The sequence below is a fragment of the Colletotrichum destructivum genome, chromosome 2 (assembly GCF_034447905.1).
Source record: "Colletotrichum destructivum chromosome 2, complete sequence".
Classification (NCBI taxonomy): domain Eukaryota; kingdom Fungi; phylum Ascomycota; class Sordariomycetes; order Glomerellales; family Glomerellaceae; genus Colletotrichum; species Colletotrichum destructivum.
In genome coordinates, this window is record NC_085897.1 from 5,869,964 (window position 1) to 5,893,754 (window position 23,791).

Genomic DNA, 23,791 nt, shown 5'->3' on the forward strand with positions numbered 1-23,791 from the left:
ATGGTACCGCCCCAGAGACACCTGTTTGCGTCGGTCGTGGGTGTGGCTGCTTGGTATTCCCGGCCTTCGGCGGCCATTTCGTTCATGAGGCCTGAGCCTAGATGGGTTCTTGGGGCGCGCATACCATTGGCACTGACTGGTGTGATGCCAAGCAGAAGTAAGCTTTCGTTTGACCGTGTCTTTGGTGCCTTTGGGGAGGTATCAATTTGCTGCGGAAAGTGGTTGCGCCTTACGTCTGATTGGCGGCCTCTTGAGGCCTCTAGGTGGGTGAAATTTGCAGTGAACGAGCCTCATTGACCTACAAAACTCCTAAAAGCGATGCGGCTCTGCTTCTGCAAGCGCTCCTGAGATAGGTCAAAAATGCAGTGAACGCCACCACACACACGCACGGTTTGTCCCATTGGCACCAGCTAACCTTAGAAGAGGTGTTTTCTTACCTGCGCAACAACGGGGACAGTTACAATCATGGCTTTTGACACAATCGCAAGGCGTCCCCTGACTTTCCACAAGCTCTTTTCCACCCAGCCTTTCATGACGGCCTTGGTTGTTATGCCTTGTGGGTTTACTGCTTGCGAAACCTCCACCTCCAAGCGTTACATCCTTGCGAGGCATCGTGCAGTGAAGCCAGTCGGAGGCCAGCTTGCCTGCCATGGCAGCAGCACCTTCGAGTCCCTTGGGGGAGGTTAAAAATGCAGTGAGGGATCCTGAACCCAACTACGATGCCGTAGCAGCAACAAGCCAATCACAGCAGTACTCGAGGTTACCGGCCGACGGGTGAGGCCGATGCTCCGGGGCTAGTTCAGCGTCCGGGAGCAGCCAAACTCTCTCATCTCCATCTACATACTGAAGCCGGTGGCTACGGGCATGCAACACAGCCGTCTATGATTGTATGCATATAACGTGTATGGAAGACCCTATGATGCTTCAAGGGTGATGGACACGCAGTTGGCCTACCCTCTTACCCTGAATGATTGAGCTGGCATTTGCCCGATGACCCGGCCGCCCGATCATCATTCCGTTCGCACCACTAGATTGAATGTTGGACAAAAAGCTAAGTATGGCTCTAAGTCTAGGCGAGGGGTTTTGGTTGTCTACTACGTTGAGACTCACTTGAACGAAGCCACAAGAAACCCCCGCAAATCCATCATTACTCGTGTCGACCTTGTGCTTTTTATTCAATCCAAGTTTGCATAGACTTCATGGTTATAAACCATCTCTATTCGTCAACTACCAAGACCAGTCTCGCTCATGCTAGGACCACTTAAAGCGTCGGCGTTCTACTTACTCAGTTCAGGCACTAACAACGACCCGCGCATAACGTCTCGGTACGCGGGTTCTGAGTGGGTGTGCGAACTCCCGAGGTCTTTCGTATTGTCGGGTTCTCCACCAGCCATCTCCAACCTTGGCCTCATGAATATCTTGAACCTTGGACGTAGATGACATGACAGTAACAGTAAAAATAGGAGAGCCTTTAGGGGTGAAGGGGGGAGAGAGGGGATATAAGACTGGTTCCCATCGCCATTCACAGTGATCATGGACCACATCCCGTTCTTCAACCAATGTCACTCTTTGATGCAATACCATTTCCCCTCTTGCTTCCATCAACATAATGCCGTCCCCTCACGCTGCTGCTATCATAGCCAGCACTTTACTCTGCTTGACGAACCCGACCACAGGCATACCAACCCAACAGTACCCTGTTCTCATTCCCAAGTCATCTCAAGACTCGTTCCAAAATGGAACCGTCATCTACGGGTCCAATGGAACCACAACCCTCACTCTCCAGGGGACGTCTCCTGCCATTGTAGTCCTCGACTACGGTCGAAACGTGGAAGGGTTTCCTACATTCGAGGTTGTCTCTGCCACTGGAGACACCTCGGGCTTTGAAATTTCGTATGCTGAAAGCAAGGCCTCTCTTGACCTGTACATGGTGAGCCGTTCAACACCCAACACCCACCCCTCCCTTCGAGATCTCTAGACCTCATTGCATAGACTAACACGATCATATCTCAGAGCGATGGCCCCCTTCCCCTCGCCGCGGCAATGGACACCTACAGAGTTAACCAGTACAACATCACGGGCCCGTCTCTCGTCACGAACCGCCTCATCCAAGGCGCCTTCCGCTACCAGAAGCTCAACCTCTCGACCCCTGGATCACTCTGCCTCCGCAACATCGGCGTCAGGCCCACCACGTCGACCACACCTCTAACCCAGCTCCCCGGCTCCTTCGAGTGCTCCGACGAGGACCTCACCCGCATCTGGCACGTCGGCGCAAGGACGGTCCAGCTCACCGAGATCCCCAGGAACTCCGTCCCGGACTTCCTCCAGGTCACAGAGGAGGGCGCCTACGCCGAGAGTCAAGCCCCTCAAGCGCTGGCCGGCACCGTGGCCGCACAGCTTCTCAACTACCGCGTCCATCTGGAGGTCAAACCCGTCAAGGGCGGCTTCGGAGTCGCCGTGCTGTGCGATACGCTGAACAGCTGCGTATACATCTCCTTCGACCTGGTACGGCACGTAGTCACAGCCCATGCCGGCTCGACGACTTTCGACACCCTCCTCGCAACGTCTGCCCTCCCGCCTCACATGGCCCTTTTCGATACGTGGCACAGTGTCCGCATCGAGGTCGCCGCGCCATCCGTCACCGTCACCATAGACACCTTTCCGATCTTCAACCTGACCCAGACGTCCCGCTTCTTCGGGTCGTTCGGCCTCGGCGCCTCCTTCGGCCACGCGGCCTACTTCCGCAACCTTTCCGCCAGCACGCCGGCCGGCGAGACCATCTACGCCAACTCGCTAACGTCCCCTTCTTTCCTCGCGGACTTCATGATGGGCACGAACCCGGCGGAAACCATCGTCGACGGCTCCCGCCGTGATCGGATCGCGTACACGGGTGACCTCGACGTGGCCATCGGCGCCGCGCTGGCGAGCACGCACGGCACGTCCTTCGTCGACGGCTCCCTCGACCTCCTGGGCTCGTACCAGGCCCCGTCGGGCTTCTTCATCCCCACGGCCAAGATCCAGCAGGAACCCCTGGCGTCCCCGCTGGACGTGGACGCGACGGGGCTCATCGGCTACTCCTTCAACTTCGTCACCGCCCTTGCGCAGAACTACGAGACGAGAGGAGACGTCGCCTTCGCGCGGCGGTGGGCGCCCGGGATCGCGAGGATGCTGGACTGGGCCGACTCCCAGACCCTCCCTAACGGGCTCTTCAACGTCTCGGACGCGTCCATCGGCGGGGACTGGAACTACTACGACCCGGCCCAGACCGGCGCCGTGACAAAGTTCAACGCCGTGTACGCCTACGCCCTGCAGCAGTCCCTGCTCGTCCTCGGCGACGCGGGCGTCGACGCGACGAGATACCGCTCCCGGCTCGAGGCACTCCGCGCAGCCATCAACGAGAACCTCTGGAGCGACGACCTCGGCGCGTACGTCATGTCCGACACCCTCCGCGGGGGCTTCGCCCAGGACGCCAACGCCCTCGCCATCCTCGCCGGCGTCCCATCCCCGGACGCGACGCAACGGATCCTCGCCACCCTCTCCGGAACGCTCCTCCTCCCCGCGGGGCCCCTCGCCTTTTCTCCTTCCATCACTACTGCCGCCGGCGGGAGCTTCGCGGAGAAAATCAGCCCCTACGCCTCGGCGTACCACCTCCGCGCCGCCTTCTCCTCGCGCGACGCCCTTACTGCAAAGACCCTTCTCAAGACCCTCTGGGCGCCGATGGCGGACCCGGCCAATGCAAACTACACGGGGTGCTTCTGGGAGACGCTGAACGCCGACGGCACGCCCGGGCTCGGCGTCGGGACGTCCTTGTGCCACGGGTGGTCCGCAGGCCCGACGGCGGAGCTGAGCAGGTTCGTCCTGGGCGTGCGGCCCGCGAGGCCCGGATTCGCCGGGTGGGAGGTCGAGCCGCAGACCCTGGGACTGGCTTGGGTTAGCGGACGGTATCCGACTGCCCGCGGCGACTTGTGCGTCGAGTGGCGGTTTGGGGATGACGATGGGCTGCTGCGGATGACGGTCAAGAGCCCCGGCGGTACCACGGGGACGGTACACTTGCCCGAGCCACTGTTGGTAGGGCTCAACGAGTCAGTTATCCGTGTCAATAGTGTCGTCATGAACAACGTGACTCGGTTCGAGGTGAACGGAGGGGATGTCTTTGAGCTGGTGCAAGAACGAAATCCTGGTGCAAGGAAGGGGACGGCAAGGAAGCCATAGACAAACTGAGTTAGATACGGCGGCATAATCATCATCACAACAGGATATCCACACACTCGTAGGCCAGAGAGAACAAAGAGATCAAGATAAATTCGTCAACGTCATTAAAGTCCCATCATCCATGCAGTGGTATAAACCCGAAGTGACGCAACGTCAAGCAGTCAACCACCCACCCAAGACCAACAAGAACCACTAACGCCAACCAACGACGCCCTATTTCTACACGGCAAATACGTCCGTTCTCTAAGCCTGGAGCTGGATGACCCTGAAACCCTCCGAGACGGTCTTGGTGATCTCCTCGTTCTTGTGCTGGAGCAGCCCCAGGGCAAAAGCAACGTCGTTCCACTGTCGCTCCGTCTCGCAGCGCGTGAGCCTGGCCGCAAGCTTGTCGGCCAGCTGCTTGGCGTGCTTGTCCTTCTCGATGAAGCCCAGCAGGAACCGGATGATCCTGCGGAAGCTCTCCTCTTCCAGGTTCTTCTCGGCCGACAGCAGGCTGAACATGTCGACAAAGTGGTTGTAGACGGCATTGTCCTTGGTGCTGAGCTCCGTGAAGAACATGCGCGCAAGGTCTGCGATGCGCCGGTCCTCGTCCTCGAGGCACTTGGCCATCTCTCCCAACTGGCCCTTGACCTTGACCTGACCCGCGAGAATCAGGAACGTCAGCGTCATCAAGCACGTGCGCTTGACCGACTGGTCCTTGTCAGCCAGACGGCGGTACAAGAAGTCTGTATTCTCGTCGATGAGGTGGTTGAAGCACACTGCCATGTCGCCGAGCGCGATGACGGCGTTGGAGCGCACCGTGGCGTCGGTCGAGCGCTCCATGATGGTGATGAGCAGCGGCAGGTTGGCCTCGCAGTACTCGGAACTCACGCACATGAGCTTGGCGAGGCAGAGCGTAGCGGCGGCCTGAAGTCCCTTGTCGGCGTACGTCGTGTTATTGGCGCAGATCTCGGACACGAGAGGTCCGAACTGGGCCAGCAGCGAGTCGGGGCCGAAAAGAAGCTCCCTTTCACGAATGTGAGCCATGGCCTCGGTAAAGTCATCCTCGGTCGTACCGCCGATGAGGTCGAGGTCGTCCGGCTCGTCTTTCTTGCCCGCCTGGGCAGTCGACTTGTCCGCCGTCTTCTCCTTCTCCTGCTCCTGCTTACGGCGCTTGAAGTCGAGTTCGCAGAGTTCGAGGTGCACGATTTGCTTGATGGCGACGTGGCCGACGATGAACAGAAGCTGCGAGAGGCTGATGGCGGCGTCGCGCTTCTTCGGCTGGGACGCGGGGGGCACGACCGTCTCGTTTCCGTCCTCGTCCTCAGAAGCCTCCACAGACTGGTTTTCGTCTCGCGACGCCGGTCTGGAGCTCGGTTGCGAACTTGGCTGGGACCCTGCTCGTGACTGAGGCGCAGCAAAGACTTGCTTCGTCTTGTGGCGGATAATGTCGGAGCAGAGGGTGTCGGGGTGCTTCGAGATGGCGTAGATGGCGTTGATGGCCTGCTCGGCAACACCGTACCACTCCTTGCTGTCGGACGGAACCTCGGTGATGGAGGCCAGCTTGGACAAGACGGCGTGGTCGTTGGGCAGCCTCGAGAACTTGACGGTGGATTCCTTTGCTTGCCGGCCGCTGGGGTTGATGCGGCGGAGAGCAATGCAGGTGTACTTGGCCAGCTGGAGATCGGCACGGCCGTGGGAGCCCAATCCGGTCCGCAGCATCGTCTCCATCTCCCCAACGACGATCTCGGGGTTGGCGGTTGCGAGCATGCCCAGCACGATGATGGCGCCGCGGCGTTGCGTCCTGGAGATCTCGCGCTTCTGAACGCCGTAGACCTGCCAGAGCTTGGCAATGACAACCTCGGGAATCAGGCCCTGCTTCATCATGGTGCTCAGCAGCTGCTCCAGCGACGTCAGCTCGGCCGGGGTGGCGCCAAAGGTCAGACTGATCATGTTGCGGGCGATGAAGTTGGCCGCGTCGTTGGAGCTGAATGAGTCGGGCGCCTCGAAGAACAGGCGCTTGTAGACGTCAATGAGGTGGCTCTGGACACCCTTGCCCTCGTCGCTGTTGCCCTTTGTCCAAATCAGACGCAGCATGCGGCGGATGCCGACCTTGTTCTGCTCAATGTTGTACGCGTCGCCAATCTCGAAGTAGTCCATGGCCTCGATGACCTCGCTCTTGTTGCGCGAGCCAAGGAGTTGACAGACGGTACCGGTGGCCTCGTGAAGGACGTCGATAAACTTCAGAGCCTCCGAGTAGTACCGCTTGGTGAGGGTGAGCTTCTCGATGGCCTCGGACGTGGCAGCCTCCTCTCGCGCCTTGCGGACGGCCTCGAACTTTTGCTCGTCGGTCATGGGCTTCTGGGGCGACTGCTCGATCTGTGTGGCTTCGTCAAGCAGCTCGTTGTCTACGGTAGTATTGGCGCCTTCGCCCAGGCCGGGGGCACCGTCAGGGGGCTTCAGGGCGTTGAGCTCCTCGTCGACCTTGTCAAGGCGGGCCTGCCAGTCTTTGCGCGAAAGCTGGGCGCCGTGCATGACAGTGAAGGGATGGGTCTTGATCAAGGAGCCGAGCAGCTTGATGGCGTTTCGCCTGACGTGACTGCTCTTGTCCTCGAGGCTTCTGCAGGCCATTTCGGCCGCGCGCTGACGTCGCTTGGGGAACTTTTGCTCGAGGTCGCAGAGCTTGACGTAGACCTGAATGGCCCTGCATCGGCAGTATGGGTTGATGTCGAGGAAGCGCTCCTCCAACACGTCGAAAAAGGCGTTGAGCTGGGACTTGTGGTTCTCGCCGCGCTCGTCCTGCTTGACCAGGTGGGCAATCATGTTTCCGCAAACCTCGATGAGGGCGCAGCGCAGGGTGTAAGACTAGAAGGGTCAGAACAGGGTCGGTCGGGCGGGGGGAGGTGACAGAATTGTTACCTCGCTGTCGAGTTGTTTGGCGAGCATGGTCATTTGCTTGATGACGAGCCTGGGAGCCAGCTCAGAGAGCTTGACGATGAACTGGGAGACGGACTTGGGCCCCTTCGTGTCGTTTGTGTTGAACTCCTTGTTACTGAGTTCGCGCAGAATCTCGTCGGCCAGCTGGGGGTAGTCGTAGGTATCTGCCAGGATGTAGAGAAACTCGGCCATAGGCTCGGAAAGGTGCTCAAAGTAGGTTAAGTTCTGGACGATGGAAATCTGGGCGGCTACGGTCACGTCGGGTTAGTTGTTGACGGTCAAGACAAAGACATGCTTTACGCTTAGATAGGATAGAGAGGTCACAGAACGTACCGTAGGCGTGGCCGTGGTGCTTGACGGCGATGCAGAGCACCTTGAAGGCGTGCATGCGGATGGATGTGCTCTTGACGCGCTGCTCGCTCTCGAGGACCATGTAGACGGGGCGGGTCAGCAGACCGATGAAAGTGTCTCTTTCAGAGGTGGTCAAGAAGATCTTGGTAAGCTTCAGCTTGAGGACCTTGCTCATGATGTCGAGAGCGGACTGCAGCTGTGTGGCCGAGTCCCAGACGCCGTCCTGCTTAGGGGCATTCTTCTTGGGCTTTCCGCGGCCTCTGGCGACGGGGGCGGAGGAAGATTTCTCGGCGGCCTTGGTCTCGACGGCGGCGATGGTCCACTGCAGCAGGAAGCCGTAGATCTCGAGGAGCTGCTTGTGGTGGGCGAGGGTCTCCTGCTCGTCGGGGGATTCGAGGTCGTGGGTTATGGCGTCGCCCTCGGCGGCGAGGCCGGACATGACAAGATCGAAGATCTTGCTGAGGGCATGTGTCGGTAGGAAGGCGGTGTACCTGGAAGGGTTGAACAGCTCAGAATCATGTTCGCGTAAGGGGTCACAGGCATGGTCACGGACAGGGGCGGGTTCATGGTAAGGGAAGAAGGGTTGCAAAGACAAGGAAGGGGATGGGCCTGAAGAAGAATGAGGGGAGACGGGTGCGCACTTTAGGAGGAATTGCAGCGAGTCGAGATGGGCACTGCGGGTGATGGCCTCGGGGTTCTCGGCAACGGCGTCGACGATGGGGTTGAGGACCGGGTTGACGACGGCGGCAGTGAGGCCTTCGGGGTCATTTTCGTAGTCGAAGAGGGAACCGTCGGCTTCCGGGGTCGGGATGCTGGCGGGATCGCTCATGTAATGCTTGAGCGCATCGTTGATGTCGAATGCGACCGAGTCCATGGCTGCGGTCTGGTTGAAGTGTGCGCACCCAGCGTCAAGATGTGACCAAGAGGTAGGAGGAAGGGAGGGAGGAATAAAATGAATAAGAAGGAATAGGATCAAGAGAAGAAGAAGAAGGGGGAGGCGATAGGACTTGGCGGTATAGGTCCGAGGAAGCCGAGCAGCCGCCGTGCTGTGTTTCTGTGGTGCTTCTGTGTGGTGGTTGGTTAGTAAGGCGATGTGATGTGATGCGATGCGATGCGATGCGATGCGGTGCGGTGCGATGCGCCTCGCCAGAAAGGAGGAGCAGAATGATGACGAAGGGAAAAAAGACGACGAGAGCGCAGTCGGCGGCCGAGCGGCGTGTAATGTCGACTACCTATGCCGAGGGGCGTTTTTTGCGTGTGCGTGAATGAGTTGATTGAGTGTACAAATACCCAACCGACCTATAATGTGATGGGGGAATGTTTTTTCGTCTCCCGCGGCAGTTGGATACACACACAAAAGACAGAAGGTGGCCAATGACGGAGCGGAAAGCACCTAGCAACGGAATTGGGATGGAGGGTGCGATTTTGTTTATTGTTTTCTTTCCTTTTCAACCTTTCGTTTTTTGGGGGGGAGGGGAGGGGAGACGCGACGGGGGGGTGTGCTGCGTCTCCATTTAATGGAGGTGCGGGGTCACCCAGGAAGAGACATGATTGGTCATCAAACATCCGCAAGCAGATTGATTGGCCGGCGCTTTGCCTGTTTGCCAGCGCTGCCCCTCGACCCGCTGAGTCCTAAGGTAGACAGACTCTTAGAAAGCACCGAAGAGCCCGCCTTGGTGCATCAGAAATGGGACACATGGAAAAAGATTCTATTGACTGAAGGAAAAATAAAAAAAATAAAAATCACCACACCGAGGGCAGAATAACAAAGCCCCAAGAGACAAAAGGGGAGAAACCCAAGACGGAAAGAGATTATATCATCGTCAGGAAAAAGAAACGCCAGCACCTGCACCTGCACCTGCACCTGCACCAAGCACCAAGCACCCAGCATATCCCTTACAGGTAGACACCAATCAAGACGACCACCACGACCACCACCACCAACACTTCGGCCAGCACCCATTATACGCCATTACAGGTATAGCAGCACAGCTACAGGACACACAGAACACAAGACACAGGACAGCGCACACCCACCCACAGCAGTACATGATACACCATCCTCATCACTACTTCCTGCCAGCCCGCCTCGCATGACGCAGTGTTCCTCCCAGCGGGATTCCTCCTCTGCCAGCCTCAGCCAACCCAACTTAGAAGCCATCGACCAGTTAACTCGCTTCGGCCAGGGCCTCGACGTTCAGGCCTGGCACCGGCACGACTGGGCGGCACCAGCGCTGACGCCGACGCCGACGCCGACGCCACCAACAACAACAGCGCCAACAACAACAACACACCACGGCGGCCCGATACGTCCACCACCAAACTCACAACCACATTTGATAATACATTCACCACCACCACCACCACCACCGCCGCCGCCGCCGCCGCATGCTCAACCTCGACGCCCACAGCCACACCCTTCTCTCCAAGACACTGTCTCGAATCCTCGCCGTGGCCCCTCTCCCTTCCATGCCCCGGCAGACTCAACTGCCGCTGCCGCCGACCTGCGATTGGCTCACCGCCCAGTCACCGCCGACCCTCGACGACCCTCTTCACACTCCATGGCCACGGCGACACGCAAACGCAGCCGTGAGGCCTTTGAAATACACGAGGATCCCCCGCACGCCCGCACCGAAGACACCGAGATGATGACCGGCTCCGAGCAACATACCGAAGAGGTCGACGACGACGAAGAACCTGACGACGTCGACAACGAACCCTCTGATGACAGCTCCGACGACGACGACAACGTTGTCGACTCGGCCGTTCAGCGCGACATGGACCGCCTACAAGACGGCTATCCTGGCTTCCGCCAAAAGTACCGTCTGATCAAGCGCATTGGCGAAGGTGCGTCAACTACCGACCTGCATCCACCCATCCATCTATCTGTGGACATATCTATATATGGATAAACATAGGTAGACGAGTAGAAAAAGCACGATTACCCTTTTGCTAACACCCAACCATAGGCACCTTCTCAACCGTCTACAAGGCAGAAGACCTCCAGTACGACCGCTATGACAACGATTGGGACATTGAAGAGAAGGACAACCCCGCCGCGAAATGGACATCGCCGCCCCTGAAGCCCTACCCGGCCGCCGCCGCCACGACGATGCGCGAACCCCGCCGTCGCGCCCGCTACGTCGCCATCAAGAAGATCTACGTCACATCGTCCCCGACGCGCATCCTCAACGAGCTCGAGCTGCTGCATGATCTGAGAAACTGCGCCGCCGTGTGTCCCCTGATCACCGCCTTCCGCTCCACGGACCAGGTCGTTGCCATTCTCCCCTACTTCCGACACGAGGACTTCCGCGACTACTTCCGCCAGATGAAGGTCTCGGACATGGCCATCTACCTTCGCAGCTTGTTCACCGCACTCAAGGCCGTCCACGAACACAAGATCTTGCATCGCGATATCAAACCCACCAATTTCCTCTACGACCCGCAATCGCGACGCGGCGTGCTTGTCGACTTTGGCCTCGCTGAGCGTGAGGGCTCCGACAGCAAGCCCTGCCTGTGCCACGAGAGCAGGGACGTCCGCAAGCAGAGGATCACTAACAGCGCGGCATCGCAGAACGGGCCCCAACAAGGCTATCCCAAGAACGACACCCGCCCGTCGAGGAGAGCAAACCGTGCCGGCACCCGGGGCTTCCGCGCTCCCGAGGTGCTATTCAAGTGCACCGAGCAGACGACAAAGATCGACATCTGGTCGGCCGGCGTCATCCTCTTGACCATTTTGAGCAAGCGATTCCCCTTTTTCAACAGTGCAGATGACGTAGAGGCCATGATCGAGATCGCCACCATCTTCGGCGTCAAGCGTATGAAGCAGGCCGGCCTGCTGCACGGCTGCATGTTCGAGACCAACATCCCCACTGTCGGCAGCGTCGGCTTTTCCCTGGGCAAAATCATCCTGTGGTCCACCTGCCGCACCGATGGCAGCAGGGACGGCCAGCCGGGAATCCCCCTGACCGACGAGGAGACAACGGCCGTCGACTTCTTGGAGCGGTGTATGGAGCTCGATCCCGCTCGGCGCATCAGTGCCAAGGAGGCGCTGGAGCACGACTTCCTCAAAGAGCCCCAACCCAAGCAGGCGGCCGAGGTGACCGATATTGAGCCAGACATCGTGGAGGATGATGATGAGATGGACATTGTGCAGGTGTAATGATAATGTTTTGGAACCTACCATGATGAAGCATCTTATAAAGAGCACAGTGAGGGAACGGTCCCTATAACCCGTGCATGTTTGTGATAAAAGACGATGGGTGCACCAATATGAGGGTTTGGAGTTTAGAGGTTTTCGGATGGACGGTGGCATTGCGGTTTCGAGGCTACCATAGGGTGAGACGAACTGGGAGGCTCAGTCTCCCAAAATCGCGACATTATATAGACAGGAGCAAGTCAACATAATATAATCCCATTGAGTGGTATCCGTCCGTTCAGCTTTCTTGCTTTTGAATTTCCACAAACGCCATAAATGCACGAGATCAACCGCCACAAGAGGTCACAATGCCGAGAATGATTGATTGGAAGAGCCGTTTTTGTTTTGGTATTCGGTAGAAACCTTGGGGAATTCTGATCTTCATGCTATGCGAAAGGCCGTTTTTTTATCCCTTGGCGCCATTTCCCATGTCCTCTTCTCGCCAAACCGCGAGTTGCCTTGATTTCCGCGGTACGCCGCCCGCTCATTCCGTGGCTGCATGGCCCAATCATTCCCAAGTTACATTCATCGTCCTGTCAAGTGCGGAACCCTCCGGAAGGTGTTGACCGAATTTACGCGACGAGCTCAACGACACCACCGGCCTCGGTGATCTTCTTCTCGGCCTGCGGGGATGGGTCAGATCCGAATCTCTAAGACTGAATGGTTGGGGGTTGGGACATACGAGCTTGGAAACCCAGCGGGCCTTGACGACGATGGGGACCTCAGGGAGGCGGCCCTTGCCGAGGACCTTGGAGTAGCCGAAGGGGAGGAGGTCGATGACGGGGACCTTGTCGCCCTTGCCGGCGAGGTACTCCTCGCGCTTCTCAGCGGGAACGAGGGTCCAGAGCTTGTCCAGGTTGATGACGGGCTTCCAGAAGTGGCTGTGGACAAGGTTAGTGTGTGTCGTGGCCGAGGGGATCCTCTGATGAGCATCCGACTGTATTACGCGTTCTGATGGTTGATGATGAGACATCGAATCTGTTCTGTTACCATCGATGACAGATCAAAGAGAGGTGTAACAGTCTCTATGTTGTAGAGATTGTAGTCCATTCAACCGTCGAGAATCGCATAACACAGCCGTAATCTTCATCAGTCGGATTCGGTGGATACATACTTCTGCTGCTTGTGGAAGTAGCGCATACCGACCTTACCGAAGTAACCTGTAAAAACGTCAGTCATCGAACAACAATCTTCCATGTGAAAAGAGACATACCGGGATGGTACTTGTCGAGGTTGGTACGGTGGTGGTGCTGACCACCGGCAAGACCACGACCACCGGGATGCTTGCGGTGCTTGCCAACACGTCCGTGACCGGCGGAGACGTGTCCGCGGCTGGATAGAGAAAGAGAAAGTCAGCTTCCGGGTACATTTGGAAACGAAGACATTTCTCCCAGGATCGCAAACGGCAGAGTTGGTGGTGTCCATCGCACACCCAACATCGTTCTTCTCTGGAGCGGAGACGATAGTTGTGCGTGCGATGGTGTCCTCCTTTTTGCTGGGGAAGCAATGTTGACGCCCTTGTTTTCAACATGCTATCCCCCTCTGCCGCCGCGCCTGCACAACAACAATATTCTTTTCCCAAGGTTCCATCTCCATCCACCGACGAACGACAACGGCGACGCCGCCCAACTCGTATCGGATCGAACGGGGGACTATGCACCGCCGTCGCTCGCCGCGAGGACGCGGACCAGGATTTATTGCATCGGAGCGGGACTGGATAGTGAGACGTACTGCTTGCGGGTGCGCGAGAATCGGGTAGGCATGGCGACGGCTGTTGGGTGGTCGACTTGGGGTTAGTATCGCTGAGGAAACTTTCTCTTTCGCAAAAAGTTCGCGAGAGGAATTTGAGAGGGTCGTTCTGCGCACCGGCGTAGCCTCGGCAAAATTGCTAAGCGGGCTCCCAAAGGGCAAGCCCTATCTGGCCCGTGCTCTTTCCTAATAGTGGTCTTTGGCTTATGTAATTCTCTCTTACCCTGGTCCGGATGCTACTTGATCGACTTGACCGATCTGACCGAATGGCTTGAACCGTGCACTCGCCACACCGAGGTGAGCACTCACCGTCGTTTTTCGTCCAGGTCGTCCTCCCTCAGCTGCATCACCCCTGGTGATATCGCCCCACCAACCGGCCGAGCTCTCTGTTGATGCCAATCAGACTTATGATCGACATTTGACTAGGTTCTCTCTATCCTATCTTCATTGACTGGTCAGTCCCTGCCTTTGGCTTTGTTTCACATCGCTCGCTATGGCCAAAGATGCTGTCGGCGATACGGACTTGTCCGTTCCGAATGACATCGACTTCAACCACCCTTACACGCCCTATGATGTGCAGACGGACTTCATGAAAACCGCTTATGGCGTGTTGCAGCGTGGTAATGGTCAAGTCGGCATCCTCGAAAGCCCGACAGGCACGGTAAAGAGCCAACGTACTTTTCATTGCAGGCGTATCAGACTATTAACTCGCTTCTAGGGCAAATCTTTGTCTCTGATATGTGCTTCATTAACGTGGCTCCGGAATCAGCGTGTCGAGGAACACGAGGCGTCTCTCAAAGTCAACATGGACGACTTCAAAGATGAGCCCGATTGGATCGTTGAGCAGATGTTGCGGCGCAAGAGAGAAGAGCTCGCCCGGACCTGGGAAGAGCGGGAGAAGAAATTGGAGCAGATTCGTCAAAAAGAGAAGGCCATCGAGGCCCGCAGTGCCAAGCGACGCCGTTTCGATGATGGGCCTTCAGAAACAAAGACTCGTGGCACTGAAGAAGATGACGAGTGGCTGCTTGATGAACCGGATGCATCTGGCCCAGACGACGGTGACGCTATGAGCGGCCTCAGCAAGGAGACCAAGGACATCCTGACGAAGTTTGGCCTGGGAAACCTCAAATCGGACCAGGAGGATGACAAAGTCGCGGACGGAATCAAGGTGTGCAGAGCCCCCGTTACTGCTGGGCACGTTGGTAACACGATTTATGTCAGATATACTACACGTCGAGAACCCATTCTCAACTCACACAATTCATCCATGAACTGCGACGACCCGAATTTCCGTCGTCCATGCCGTCGTCGATTGTGCAAGGCCAGAGTGAAGGCGACCGTCGGTCCAAAGAGCCAGTCAAACACTTACCCCTATCGTCGCGTCAGAAACTTTGCATTAACCCTTCCGTCTCACGCCTGGGCAGCCTGTCGGCCATCAACGATCGTTGCTCGGAGCTCCAGAAACCAAAGGCCAAGGACAAGTGCCCTTACACGCTGAAGGAAGACAACATAACTCAGACGCACCAGTTCAGGGACACGGCCCACGCCACGCTCCCCGATATCGAGGATCTGTACCATCTGGGCAAAAAGCTCTCGGTGTGCCCGTACTATGCTTCACGCGCGGCAATCGCGGGCGCCGAGATCGTCACTCTGCCGTACCCCTTGCTTCTGCAGAAGAACGCACGCGATGCCCTGGGTATCAAGCTGGAGGGCAACATCGTGATTGTCGATGAAGCCCACAACATCATGGACGCCGTGGCCAACGTTTATGCGTCCGAGGTGAAGCTGAGCGAGCTGAGGCGGGCCCGGCAGATGCTCGGCGTCTACGTCAAGCGCTTCGGCAAGAAGCTGAAGGGACAGAACCGCGTCATGGTCGGACAGGTGGGACGGGTGATTGAAGGCCTTAGCGAGTGGATGGATGGGCAATCAAAGCTCAAGGTAATGCTGTTGCACTCCTCGCCCGCGACTTCGCGCCCACTGACTGTCTGCAGAGCCCCCAGGGCATCGTGGACTCCAAGGTCCTCCTCCGCTGCAAAGGCGTGGACCAAATAAACTTGTTCAGGTTGATCCAGTACATACAGGAGTCGAAACTGGCCTACAAGATCGAGAGCTACGTCGCTCACGTCGAAGAGGAAGCGGCCGACGCCAGTCATGGCAAGGGACCCCCGAGGTCATCCACGCCAGTACTCCATATCCTTTCCTCCTTTCTCATCTCCCTCACCAATCTCAGCTCCGAGGGCCGCATATTCTACGAGAAGCTGGCAACCAGCCCACCGGACATACAGCTCTCTTACCTCTTGCTGTCCCCGACCCACGCGTTCTCGTCCATCGCCACAAGCGCCAGGGCCGTCATCCTCGCAGGCGGAACCATGTCCCCCTTTGACGATTACAAGTCCCATCTTTTCCCCTATCTACCAGAGTCGAAACTCACGACGCTCAGCTGTGGGCACGTCATTCCCCCGTCGAACCTGTGCGTATGGACACTGGCAGGGTCGCAACCGGGCCTCAAGCGGGATCCTAATTCGACCTTTGAGTTCAGTTTCCAACGCAGAGGCGACACGGACATGAAGGGCAGCCTCGGGCTAGCCATATTTAACTTGTGTAATGTCGTTCCTGACGGCGTTGTCGTCTTCTTCCCTAGCTACGGTTACCTGGAGGAAGTAGTCACAGCGTGGAAAGGTGTTGCGACACGACAAGGCCAGACGCCGCAAGGGGCCACGTCCCTTTGGGACCGACTTCAGCAGAGAAAGGAGGTGTTCAGCGAGACTCGCGGCGGCTCCAGCGAAGAGGTGCTGGAATCGTACAGTCGGGCCATTCTGGGTGACGGCAGCGAGCCGAAGCCGGGAGCGGCAGGCAAACCTCGCGGTGCCCTGCTTCTTAGTGTTGTGGGCGGCAAGATGAGCGAGGGCATCAACTTCTCAGATCGCCTGGGTCGCTGCGTAATCATCGTGGGCCTTCCGTACCCAAACATCAACTCTCCCGAGTGGAAGGCCAAGACGGAATACATCGAGACTACGACGGTTCAACGGCTGACGACGGACTCGTCGGGAACGACAAAGATGTCGAGAGACGAGGCGCTGGCTGTTGCGAAGCAGGCGGCGAGGGACTTTTACGAGAATGCGTGTATGAGGGCCGTGAACCAAAGTATCGGCCGGGCTATCCGACATCAGGGAGACTACGCGGCCATTGTGCTCGTGGATCGAAGATACGGGACAGACAGGATCCGAGGGAAGCTTCCTGGTTGGATCCGCGGTGGCTTGGACGGTGATAGCCATGAAAAGGGGCTACCGCAGCTGATGGGAGCGCTGGGCAGTTTCTTTCGGTCGAAGCGGGCGGTAGGTTCGTAGACTCGAGGATGCAGGCAGGCAGGCAGGCAGGCAGAGACTGCGGTCAACGGGAATCTGGAATGTGGTCAGCTATCGGGATATCGCGGCGTTCATCGAGACCAGACGTGACGAGACTAGACGAGACCGGATGCCCAAGCAATATCCATCGAGATTACCATTCGCCAAGCAACCGAGGGGAGCACAATGTGCACCGGCAATTGCGGCGGCTATTGAACCGTGACAACTGCCAGAGGAAGCGCCGGCCAAAGAAACATTGTGAGGGCCTGGAGAGCGTGAAGATTGAACCCCTTCTTGTTTCTGTGGTTCTTGGAGTTGCCGAGCCATTGGGGGAAGCACAGGCTACAGGTTCTAGAAAACCAGGCCGTGTCGAGAGAAGGGGTGCTAGAAAGCCCGAAATATGAAAAAAGACGAGAAGAGGGGGGGAAACAAAACCTCGAGAGAAACGTACCAGACGGCCGGCCATCCGGGATCATTGAGATTTTGAATTTTTTCCGTTTTGACGTAAAACATGGTTAATTTGAAAAGGGATTCTCTCCCACATACGCACACACACACAGAGACGGAATCCGTACATCGGGGAACCCTTGGTCAATCGCCCAGATGATCTCGAAACTCAACATTTTGGTTAGATCGTCGTGACCATCCCTGGAAGTGTTAATTCAAAGATTGGCTACGGACCACAATCAACAGCGTCAATGGCCTAAGCCATTGGAAGCATGAGAAGGGGGGTTGGTGGCAGGGAGATGATTCGGTGATCGGTAAAAGAATCCCCGTCCACTGATGAATGTAGCAACACGATGTCAATCTTCAAGGTCCTCGGGGGGTTGTTCCCGGGGGGTTGTTTGTTGCATTGGAGTCCGAGAGTTGTTCTTGTCCTTGCAAGACCCTTGGAAACGGGCACCAACGGAAGCTTACTTACATCGAACAGCTTGCACAAGAAGATCGGAGTGAACTCCGGGAGCCCAATCCTAGGTTACACAGGATAGCTAGAGGCCTGGGGCGCCCACCGCCCCCCCAAGGCGCACTGAAAGGTGTAATGGAGAGAGAGAGAGGGAGAGCGGACAGTAAGGATACCACATCGATCCAGCACTGGCTACATTGCTGTGGAAAACCCTCTGATAGACCGGCTTCTCCTTGGGCCTAAGGCCCGTCAAGAACAGATCCCTGACCCCCAATCAGAGCGACGCGAACTCCGGAACAGCCTCCGGCCCTCAACAGCCTCGATGAACGGGCGAGGTGGAAAAGGTGGCGTTGCCTTATGACGCAGGCCACCCAATCACACGTCGCATTGACGCCGGAGGTCGCCCCAGCCAATACAGCGTCTGCGGACCCTAAGCCACCAATGACCGTCATTCCTTGACCGATGTGGCCCCTCCCTCTCCGCCCCCTGGCCTGCTGTCTCTTTCTCTCTCCCTCTCTCTCTTTCTCTCTCTCTCTCTCTCTGTGTGTGTGTGTGTATGTGTGTGTGTCTGTCTCGCGCTCTCGCGCTCCCGCGTTCTTCTCCAGCTCTTTCCCTCACTATCGTCCCTCTTCCCTCCCCCTCCCCCCCCTCTCTTGAGTACGATGAGGGCTGCAATCGGCAGGGTATTAGCACTGTTGGTAAAAGCTTACACCGCCCACTGCGGCGCCCTCAAAGCCCCGGCAAGGGTCAACCCTTCTGATTCAAAGATGATTTGTAGTGTACCCTGTACTAAGTGTAGGAAACACACACACGGACATGGCCCTGAAGATAGATCCCTGGTGGCGATTGCGAACTGCCGTCATATTTCAAATCAAGTCATTATTGACAGACACTGGTGTCCCCGCTGTCTTTTCGCGATTCTTGCGGTGCCCGTATTTGCTACACTACAGTATCAGTCAGTAAACAGCCTTGAAGCTGTGCTCTACGTTCCCCAGTTTTAGTCATAGCCAGTGACAAAGAGAGAGAGAGAGAGAGAGAGAGAGAGAGCGCGTGTGTGTGTGTGTTGGCTCTTTTGGCTGTGGTTACATGCTGTTTGTCATGCTTGCGTTGCCATTTTACAGGTTCTCCCGGCCTTCATCTTTCCATCTGCCGCTTGGTTTCGATTTGTCTTGCTCCTTGCTTGCCGAATCTCCGCCCCTCTCGTTAGGATGCCAGTATTGTATTGTGCCTTTTTTTCCTTCTTTTTTTCCTGGCAGAAACATATCCCATCCGTTGAAGGACTGGCTGCAGACTGTGTCATGGTTGAGTTGGAAGAACTGGGTCGTTGATGAAGCAGCGAAGCATTGATACAGGGCAGAGGGGGTATAGGATCTTGGCCATCAACCCGACGTCGTCCAACATCAACAGTCCCCTTGCGCAACTCTCAGCTCGACAAGCCTTTCCAATACAAACAAAACCACAAGCGACCCCGAGAACGCGAACCGCCGCCCTGCCGGCCGATACCCGAAGAAGAAGAAAAAAACGAACAATACCCGCCGATGGAGCCGCAGATCAAGCGTCGTGTCTTCACTCTTCAGGCTCTTCCAGTCCCCTGAAATCGAGCGAGTCCTGGTGACTCCGAACTCGATATCCCTTCAATCAAGAATGTCTCTCGGGTCCCCCCCCAGTATCAGGTAAACGGACCTCAGGTGTGTCCTGTCATAGCAGATGGTGCTGGTCGGTATCTGCCGAGAGAGAATCCCCCAGACATCCAGCCTAGCCTAGTGTGTCCATCCTGTCCCTGACAACGTGACCCTACCATTGGAGCTTTCGATCCACGTCCCAAGTGTTCATGGCGTCGAAGCCTGAATTTACCCCATGACATACACGCTTTGGGTCCAGTATCCGATCAACATATTTGTTGCGGTGTCATCGGCGGCCCGGCGGCTGCTCGTTGGAACCAAAAAACCATCAAAGGAACACCCGATATGAAGCCACGGACATTCGAGAACTCTGTTTCTGCTGGCTGTGCCAGCCTGGTTTCTATTCGGCCACCATTGTTATACTTGGCTGCGCCCTCTCCATCTTCAGGAGCTCGCGCACCAGAAGAGTCCCGCCCGCCTGTTTGCCAGCCCGGCTGGCTGGAAGGCATCCCGACAGCCCAAGCGCCATCTCGAGCTTCCGGGCATTCCCCCGAACTTATCTTGACCAAATGAATTTCGTTTCCGCTGCTTGCCCGATACGGGCGGCGTTGTCGTCGTGTTTTACCCTTTTGTGGCGCGCGTCTTGCGCAAACAGCCTGTCAGACCTCTCCCAAGTCCTCGGACTGTAGATTCGACTCCCGTATTTCCGTATTCCTCACCCCCCTCCCCCCCCCCCCTCTCCCCTCCTGTGTTGCCTTCATATTGACCTTCCGTATCGGATCCCATGGCCTCGGTCGAGGCGTTTGTCGCCTCCCGCCCCGAAGCGATCACCGTAAACTCGTTGAAGATCGCGAGCTCCTCGAACTCGGCCGCCAGCCTGTCGACGTGCGCCGCCGCCGGATCCAACGTCCCGAGGTCGAGATCGACGATAAACGGCGCCTGGACCTCGCCGTGGCCCCGATGATGCTTCGCCCTCTCGTCCGTGTCGTTGATTATGGCCCTCGCCTCCGAGGATCCAACAGCCCCTTCCCGCAGCGCCATCGACAGTAGGCTGCGGATGATCCCATACGACAGCCGGAACGAGCGTTGTAGCCTTTGGTAGCCGAAGATGCATGTGCGTAAGTCGGCGAGCTTCTCCGAGGTGTCGGCGGTGCGCCCCAGTTCCCGCATGACGGCGTTTGCAAAGTAGAGAAGCGCCGTGCTCCAGGGGAAGCTGTGGGACGCGGAGCTGAACCGTTGGAGGTACGTGACCACGATCCGTCCTAGTTGAGTCGCTGAAGCGAGGCAGATGGCCTCGGGAGACGCTTGCTGGGAGGTGAAGGACTCGAGCCGGGCTCGTATCGCGTCGCCGTGATGGACCAGGGGCCGGAAGAGATCCAGCACAAACGCATGGAAGTAAATGCTGCGTAGTTGGCACCTGCGTTAGCCTATAGGCTTCCTGACTGTTCAAACGTACCGCAACCAACCCCCCCCCCCCACTCCTAAGGCATTGGTTCACTTACTGCATGATCAGAACGTGGTGAGCGCTCTCTCCGCTTCGCACCAGTTCCAGCGGCAACCTGTCGGCCCATTCTAGATACCGTCGGTAGAGCACCTCCATGTGCTCGATCATGCTGTAGCCCTCCACCCGCAAGATGTTGCCGTAATTCACCCAAATCATGTCGTGGGCGATTAGTGCCAGTTTGCACAGGCACGGGAACGTAGTCCCCATGTAAGCTGGGAAGTGCGGTCCGTCGGGAGATTTGCCGTCTTCGAAGTCTGCTGCGTCTCCTGGAATTGGCGATCTTGGCGGATACGCTATTTTGCACGTCTTGTTCTGTGCACATTGTGTACTTTTGGATGGTCAAGAAATGTTAGCTGCCCGGAAAGGAAAACATTAGGGGAGGGGGTTGCGAGGTCATTCCTGACGTCAATGGCGCTTTGCAAACGCTTCTGGTCAACGGCAAAACGTACGTGATGTAGACAAAACTTCCCCAGGCTGTTTGTGTCAGTGATTTCTCCCAGAGAAAGTCGGTAGCTCCGTCTGGCCATCTCTCGGACATGCCCTCGTCGGCGATACCAAACAGCCCTATGCTTTTGGCGAGATCGATGGCGTGATCCATGTGCTCGGTAGCGGCTGTGGTGCTCTTCGCATGGCAGGTCGCGGACATGCTCAGGTAAAGCATGGCTGCCACGGTGTTTGGAGTTGACATTCCCATTGCCGTCTCGTGTTCCAGAAGCTGTTGCGCCTCATCATAGAAGGAATAACTCCAAGCCGTCGCCTCCAAATCGTAAGACGTGTAAGCCTGCTGCAACACGATATCAGGGCAAGTTCGCGGACCATGACTTAACGGACAAGAGCAAGGCATCTTACACAAGCCCAACTAAGCAGGGAGCTGACGAGGAGTCTGGAACAAAAGCGAGAGCCGCCGGATATCAAGTCGTTGAGGAAGAGATCAACGTCGAATAGTGCCGTGATCGCGTGATCTGTTTCGAGATACAGAGAAACGATTCTCCTGGCTGCTGGGCTGGGGATCTTCACTGCAGTCCATGCCAAAATGTCCGCGTTGAGAAGCCTTTCGTCACAGAGAGGTGGGGGACTGACAATCCCAGCCTCTCGCTTGCCGGGCTTGCCTTGGGAACTAAAGCTGAAACTGTGACCGGCACTCCCATCTCGCGAGTTCGCGGTCATGAAACGAGGCCTACCGCTAGAAGAAGACGCTTCTGATTCTGTAGGAGGGAGGGGAGATGGCGTGTCCGTCGAAATTGGCGAAAGTCTAGTCAATACGTCCGAGTTTAGCCTTCCGGAACCGGATTTGAATCTTTCAACTCTCCAACTCGCAACATTGCCGTTTTTGACGATTGTTACAAAGCCACGATCTTGACCGGAATTCCTCTACAAGATAGAATTGACAAAAAACAACAACTTACCCTGCAGAAGGCGATTCGATGGAAATGCCTGGAGCTGATTTCAAAGCGGAGTCGAAATCTAGGCGTGGAAGTTCTGTCGGAGCCCAGGGTGAATAGGCGGCGGCGTGACGCACCATTAACTCGAACTCTAGAGAATTCTGACCAGGAGGAGGAGCCGCCTGGAGGAGGTTGGGAAAGGGGATTTCATCGGCGGAATGGAACTGCCCTCTGAGGCTATCGACGATGTTCCCGGCATCTCTCCCGGCCCGCAACTGCTGGAGGACGTCGTGAACTTGGTCATCGGGCACGAAACGAAGAAGCCCGAGCAGCGCAGCAGCGTGTTTGTGACGGTTTGCTGTCTTCTCGTCGAGCAACTTCATCCCCGAGGGAATGGAGTTCAGAATCGTCTTGGATATGGTGGCATATTCGCAGGCAAGACCGCGGCGTTTGCAGTGACTGCATGGCTGTAGGCCGTTGCACTAGAATACAGGTCAGTGTCTTGAGCAGAAGGGGTTGATTAGGCCACATTTTCTCTTGATGGCAGTGGTTTCTTTCCCCTTTTCTGATGGTACTTGTTCCCTCAGAATCATTCGTGGACGTGTTTCCCAGGCGTGTTCGCGAAGGGGGCAGTGTGAAGCCTAAACGAAGTTGCGATGGGCAACATCACCAACCCACAACCCACAACCCACGTCCCCCCAACCAACGCACAACGCACAAATGCACCATACGCACGAATGCACCACTGCCAAAGAAGGTCCCAAAAAGGGCGAGAGAGAGAGAGCATACCCCTATCTTCTTCTCGCGACAGCTGTTACAGGCCTTAGTGGTCGCTCGGCGCTTCCTCTTGGACCCCTCTTGGCCGCTAGAAATCCCGGATACAGCCTCGCCATCCTCGTTGGCGAGGTTCTCGTTGGAAGTAGTTGGAGGACCTGGAAGGATGTTCCTGTACTTGCGTTCCCGTTGCATGGGTTGCTGAGGTCCGAGAGGGGGAGCTTCTCGAGGCCGGGATGATGGCGTAATCTGGCCGGCGATTCGATCGAGGGAAAGATGAAGGAGGTTGAGAACGCGGGACAAGGTGGCCTCATACTAGTAGTCCATAACCTGATAGGCGATGCTTATATGCAATTGTGTGTGTGACAGCGCTTGGGACGGAAGTGCAGCGAGAGGGAGGTATTGGGGTGGATGTGGCTAGGTAGGTTAGGTAGATGTATGAGGGTAGCACATAGGCACGCAATAATACACCAAGTCTAAGGGAAACAAGTGGAGGGTCGAGGTAAAGCAATGTGTTGGTGGCTGCTGTCCAGTCCAGTCCAGTCCAGTCCAGTCCAGTCCAGGGGGGGCCAAGGTGGGATACAAGTACTTGGATAACAATTTCTCGTGCGGATGGCGACCTAACGAGTTACTCGAGAATCGCGCACACTGTGTTCATGGCGCTGCTTGTCCACGCTCGCCCAGCGAGTTTGTTCTCAATGCCAGATTTACACTACTGTAAACCACTTGCATCAGTACCATGGCCAGTTTTTGTTCGCTACATTACATCTGTAGGTAGCAATGTTCAGTATGGAAAGTCTTATTTTTAGAAGAGTAACATTGCCTCTTTTTATCC

At 56.7% G+C, this 23,791-nt stretch overlaps 6 protein-coding genes across 6 annotated transcripts; 3 read left to right on the top strand and 3 right to left on the bottom strand.

Moving 5' to 3' along the window:
* Positions 1 to 1,609: 1,609 nt before the first annotated feature.
* On the top strand, positions 1,610 to 4,212 carry CDEST_03993 (Putative six-hairpin glycosidase superfamily, alpha-L-rhamnosidase, six-hairpin glycosidase; the record flags this gene model as incomplete). The annotated part of the gene is made up of 2 exons (XM_062920152.1): positions 1,610 to 1,930; positions 2,014 to 4,212. 2 exons carry the CDS (start codon positions 1,610 to 1,612, stop codon positions 4,210 to 4,212), a joined length of 2,520 nt encoding a protein of 839 aa, XP_062776203.1.
* Positions 4,213 to 4,237: 25 nt separating this feature from the next.
* Positions 4,238 to 8,945, bottom strand: CDEST_03994 (Putative armadillo-like helical, condensin complex subunit 1). Its single transcript, XM_062920153.1, has 4 exons — positions 8,121 to 8,945; positions 7,462 to 7,970; positions 7,111 to 7,376; positions 4,238 to 7,056 (listed from the first exon to the last, which is right to left on the bottom strand). Exons 1-4 carry the CDS (start codon positions 8,351 to 8,353, stop codon positions 4,456 to 4,458), a joined length of 3,609 nt encoding a protein of 1,202 aa, XP_062776204.1. The 5' UTR covers positions 8,354 to 8,945; the 3' UTR covers positions 4,238 to 4,455.
* Positions 8,946 to 9,210: 265 nt separating this feature from the next.
* Positions 9,211 to 12,022, top strand: CDEST_03995 (Putative serine/threonine-protein kinase, active). The gene is made up of 2 exons (XM_062920154.1): positions 9,211 to 10,326; positions 10,449 to 12,022. Exons 1-2 carry the CDS (start codon positions 9,573 to 9,575, stop codon positions 11,639 to 11,641), a joined length of 1,947 nt encoding a protein of 648 aa, XP_062776205.1. The 5' UTR covers positions 9,211 to 9,572; the 3' UTR covers positions 11,642 to 12,022.
* CDEST_03996 (Putative large ribosomal subunit protein uL15) lies at positions 11,918 to 13,533 on the bottom strand. Its single transcript, XM_062920155.1, has 5 exons — positions 13,409 to 13,533; positions 12,891 to 13,009; positions 12,792 to 12,837; positions 12,360 to 12,558; positions 11,918 to 12,300 (listed from the first exon to the last, which is right to left on the bottom strand). The coding sequence occupies exons 1-5, from the start codon at positions 13,438 to 13,440 to the stop codon at positions 12,250 to 12,252; spliced, it is 447 nt and encodes a 148-aa protein (XP_062776206.1). The 5' UTR covers positions 13,441 to 13,533; the 3' UTR covers positions 11,918 to 12,249.
* Positions 13,534 to 13,728: 195 nt separating this feature from the next.
* CDEST_03997 (Putative helicase-like, DEXD box c2 type, ATP-dependent helicase, RAD3-like helicase, DEAD) lies at positions 13,729 to 17,072 on the top strand. Its single transcript, XM_062920156.1, has 4 exons — positions 13,729 to 14,087; positions 14,145 to 14,594; positions 14,648 to 15,364; positions 15,418 to 17,072. Exons 1-4 carry the CDS (start codon positions 13,920 to 13,922, stop codon positions 16,771 to 16,773), a joined length of 2,691 nt encoding a protein of 896 aa, XP_062776207.1. The 5' UTR covers positions 13,729 to 13,919; the 3' UTR covers positions 16,774 to 17,072.
* A 2,624-nt stretch (positions 17,073 to 19,696) lies between these two features.
* CDEST_03998 (Putative zn(2)Cys(6) fungal-type DNA-binding domain-containing protein) lies at positions 19,697 to 23,151 on the bottom strand (the record flags this gene model as incomplete). Its single annotated transcript, XM_062920157.1, has 7 exons — positions 19,697 to 19,794; positions 20,064 to 20,698; positions 20,799 to 21,128; positions 21,250 to 21,581; positions 21,650 to 22,052; positions 22,207 to 22,664; positions 22,972 to 23,151. The coding sequence occupies 7 exons, from the start codon at positions 23,149 to 23,151 to the stop codon at positions 19,697 to 19,699; spliced, it is 2,436 nt and encodes an 811-aa protein (XP_062776208.1).
* Positions 23,152 to 23,791: the final 640 nt, after the last annotated feature.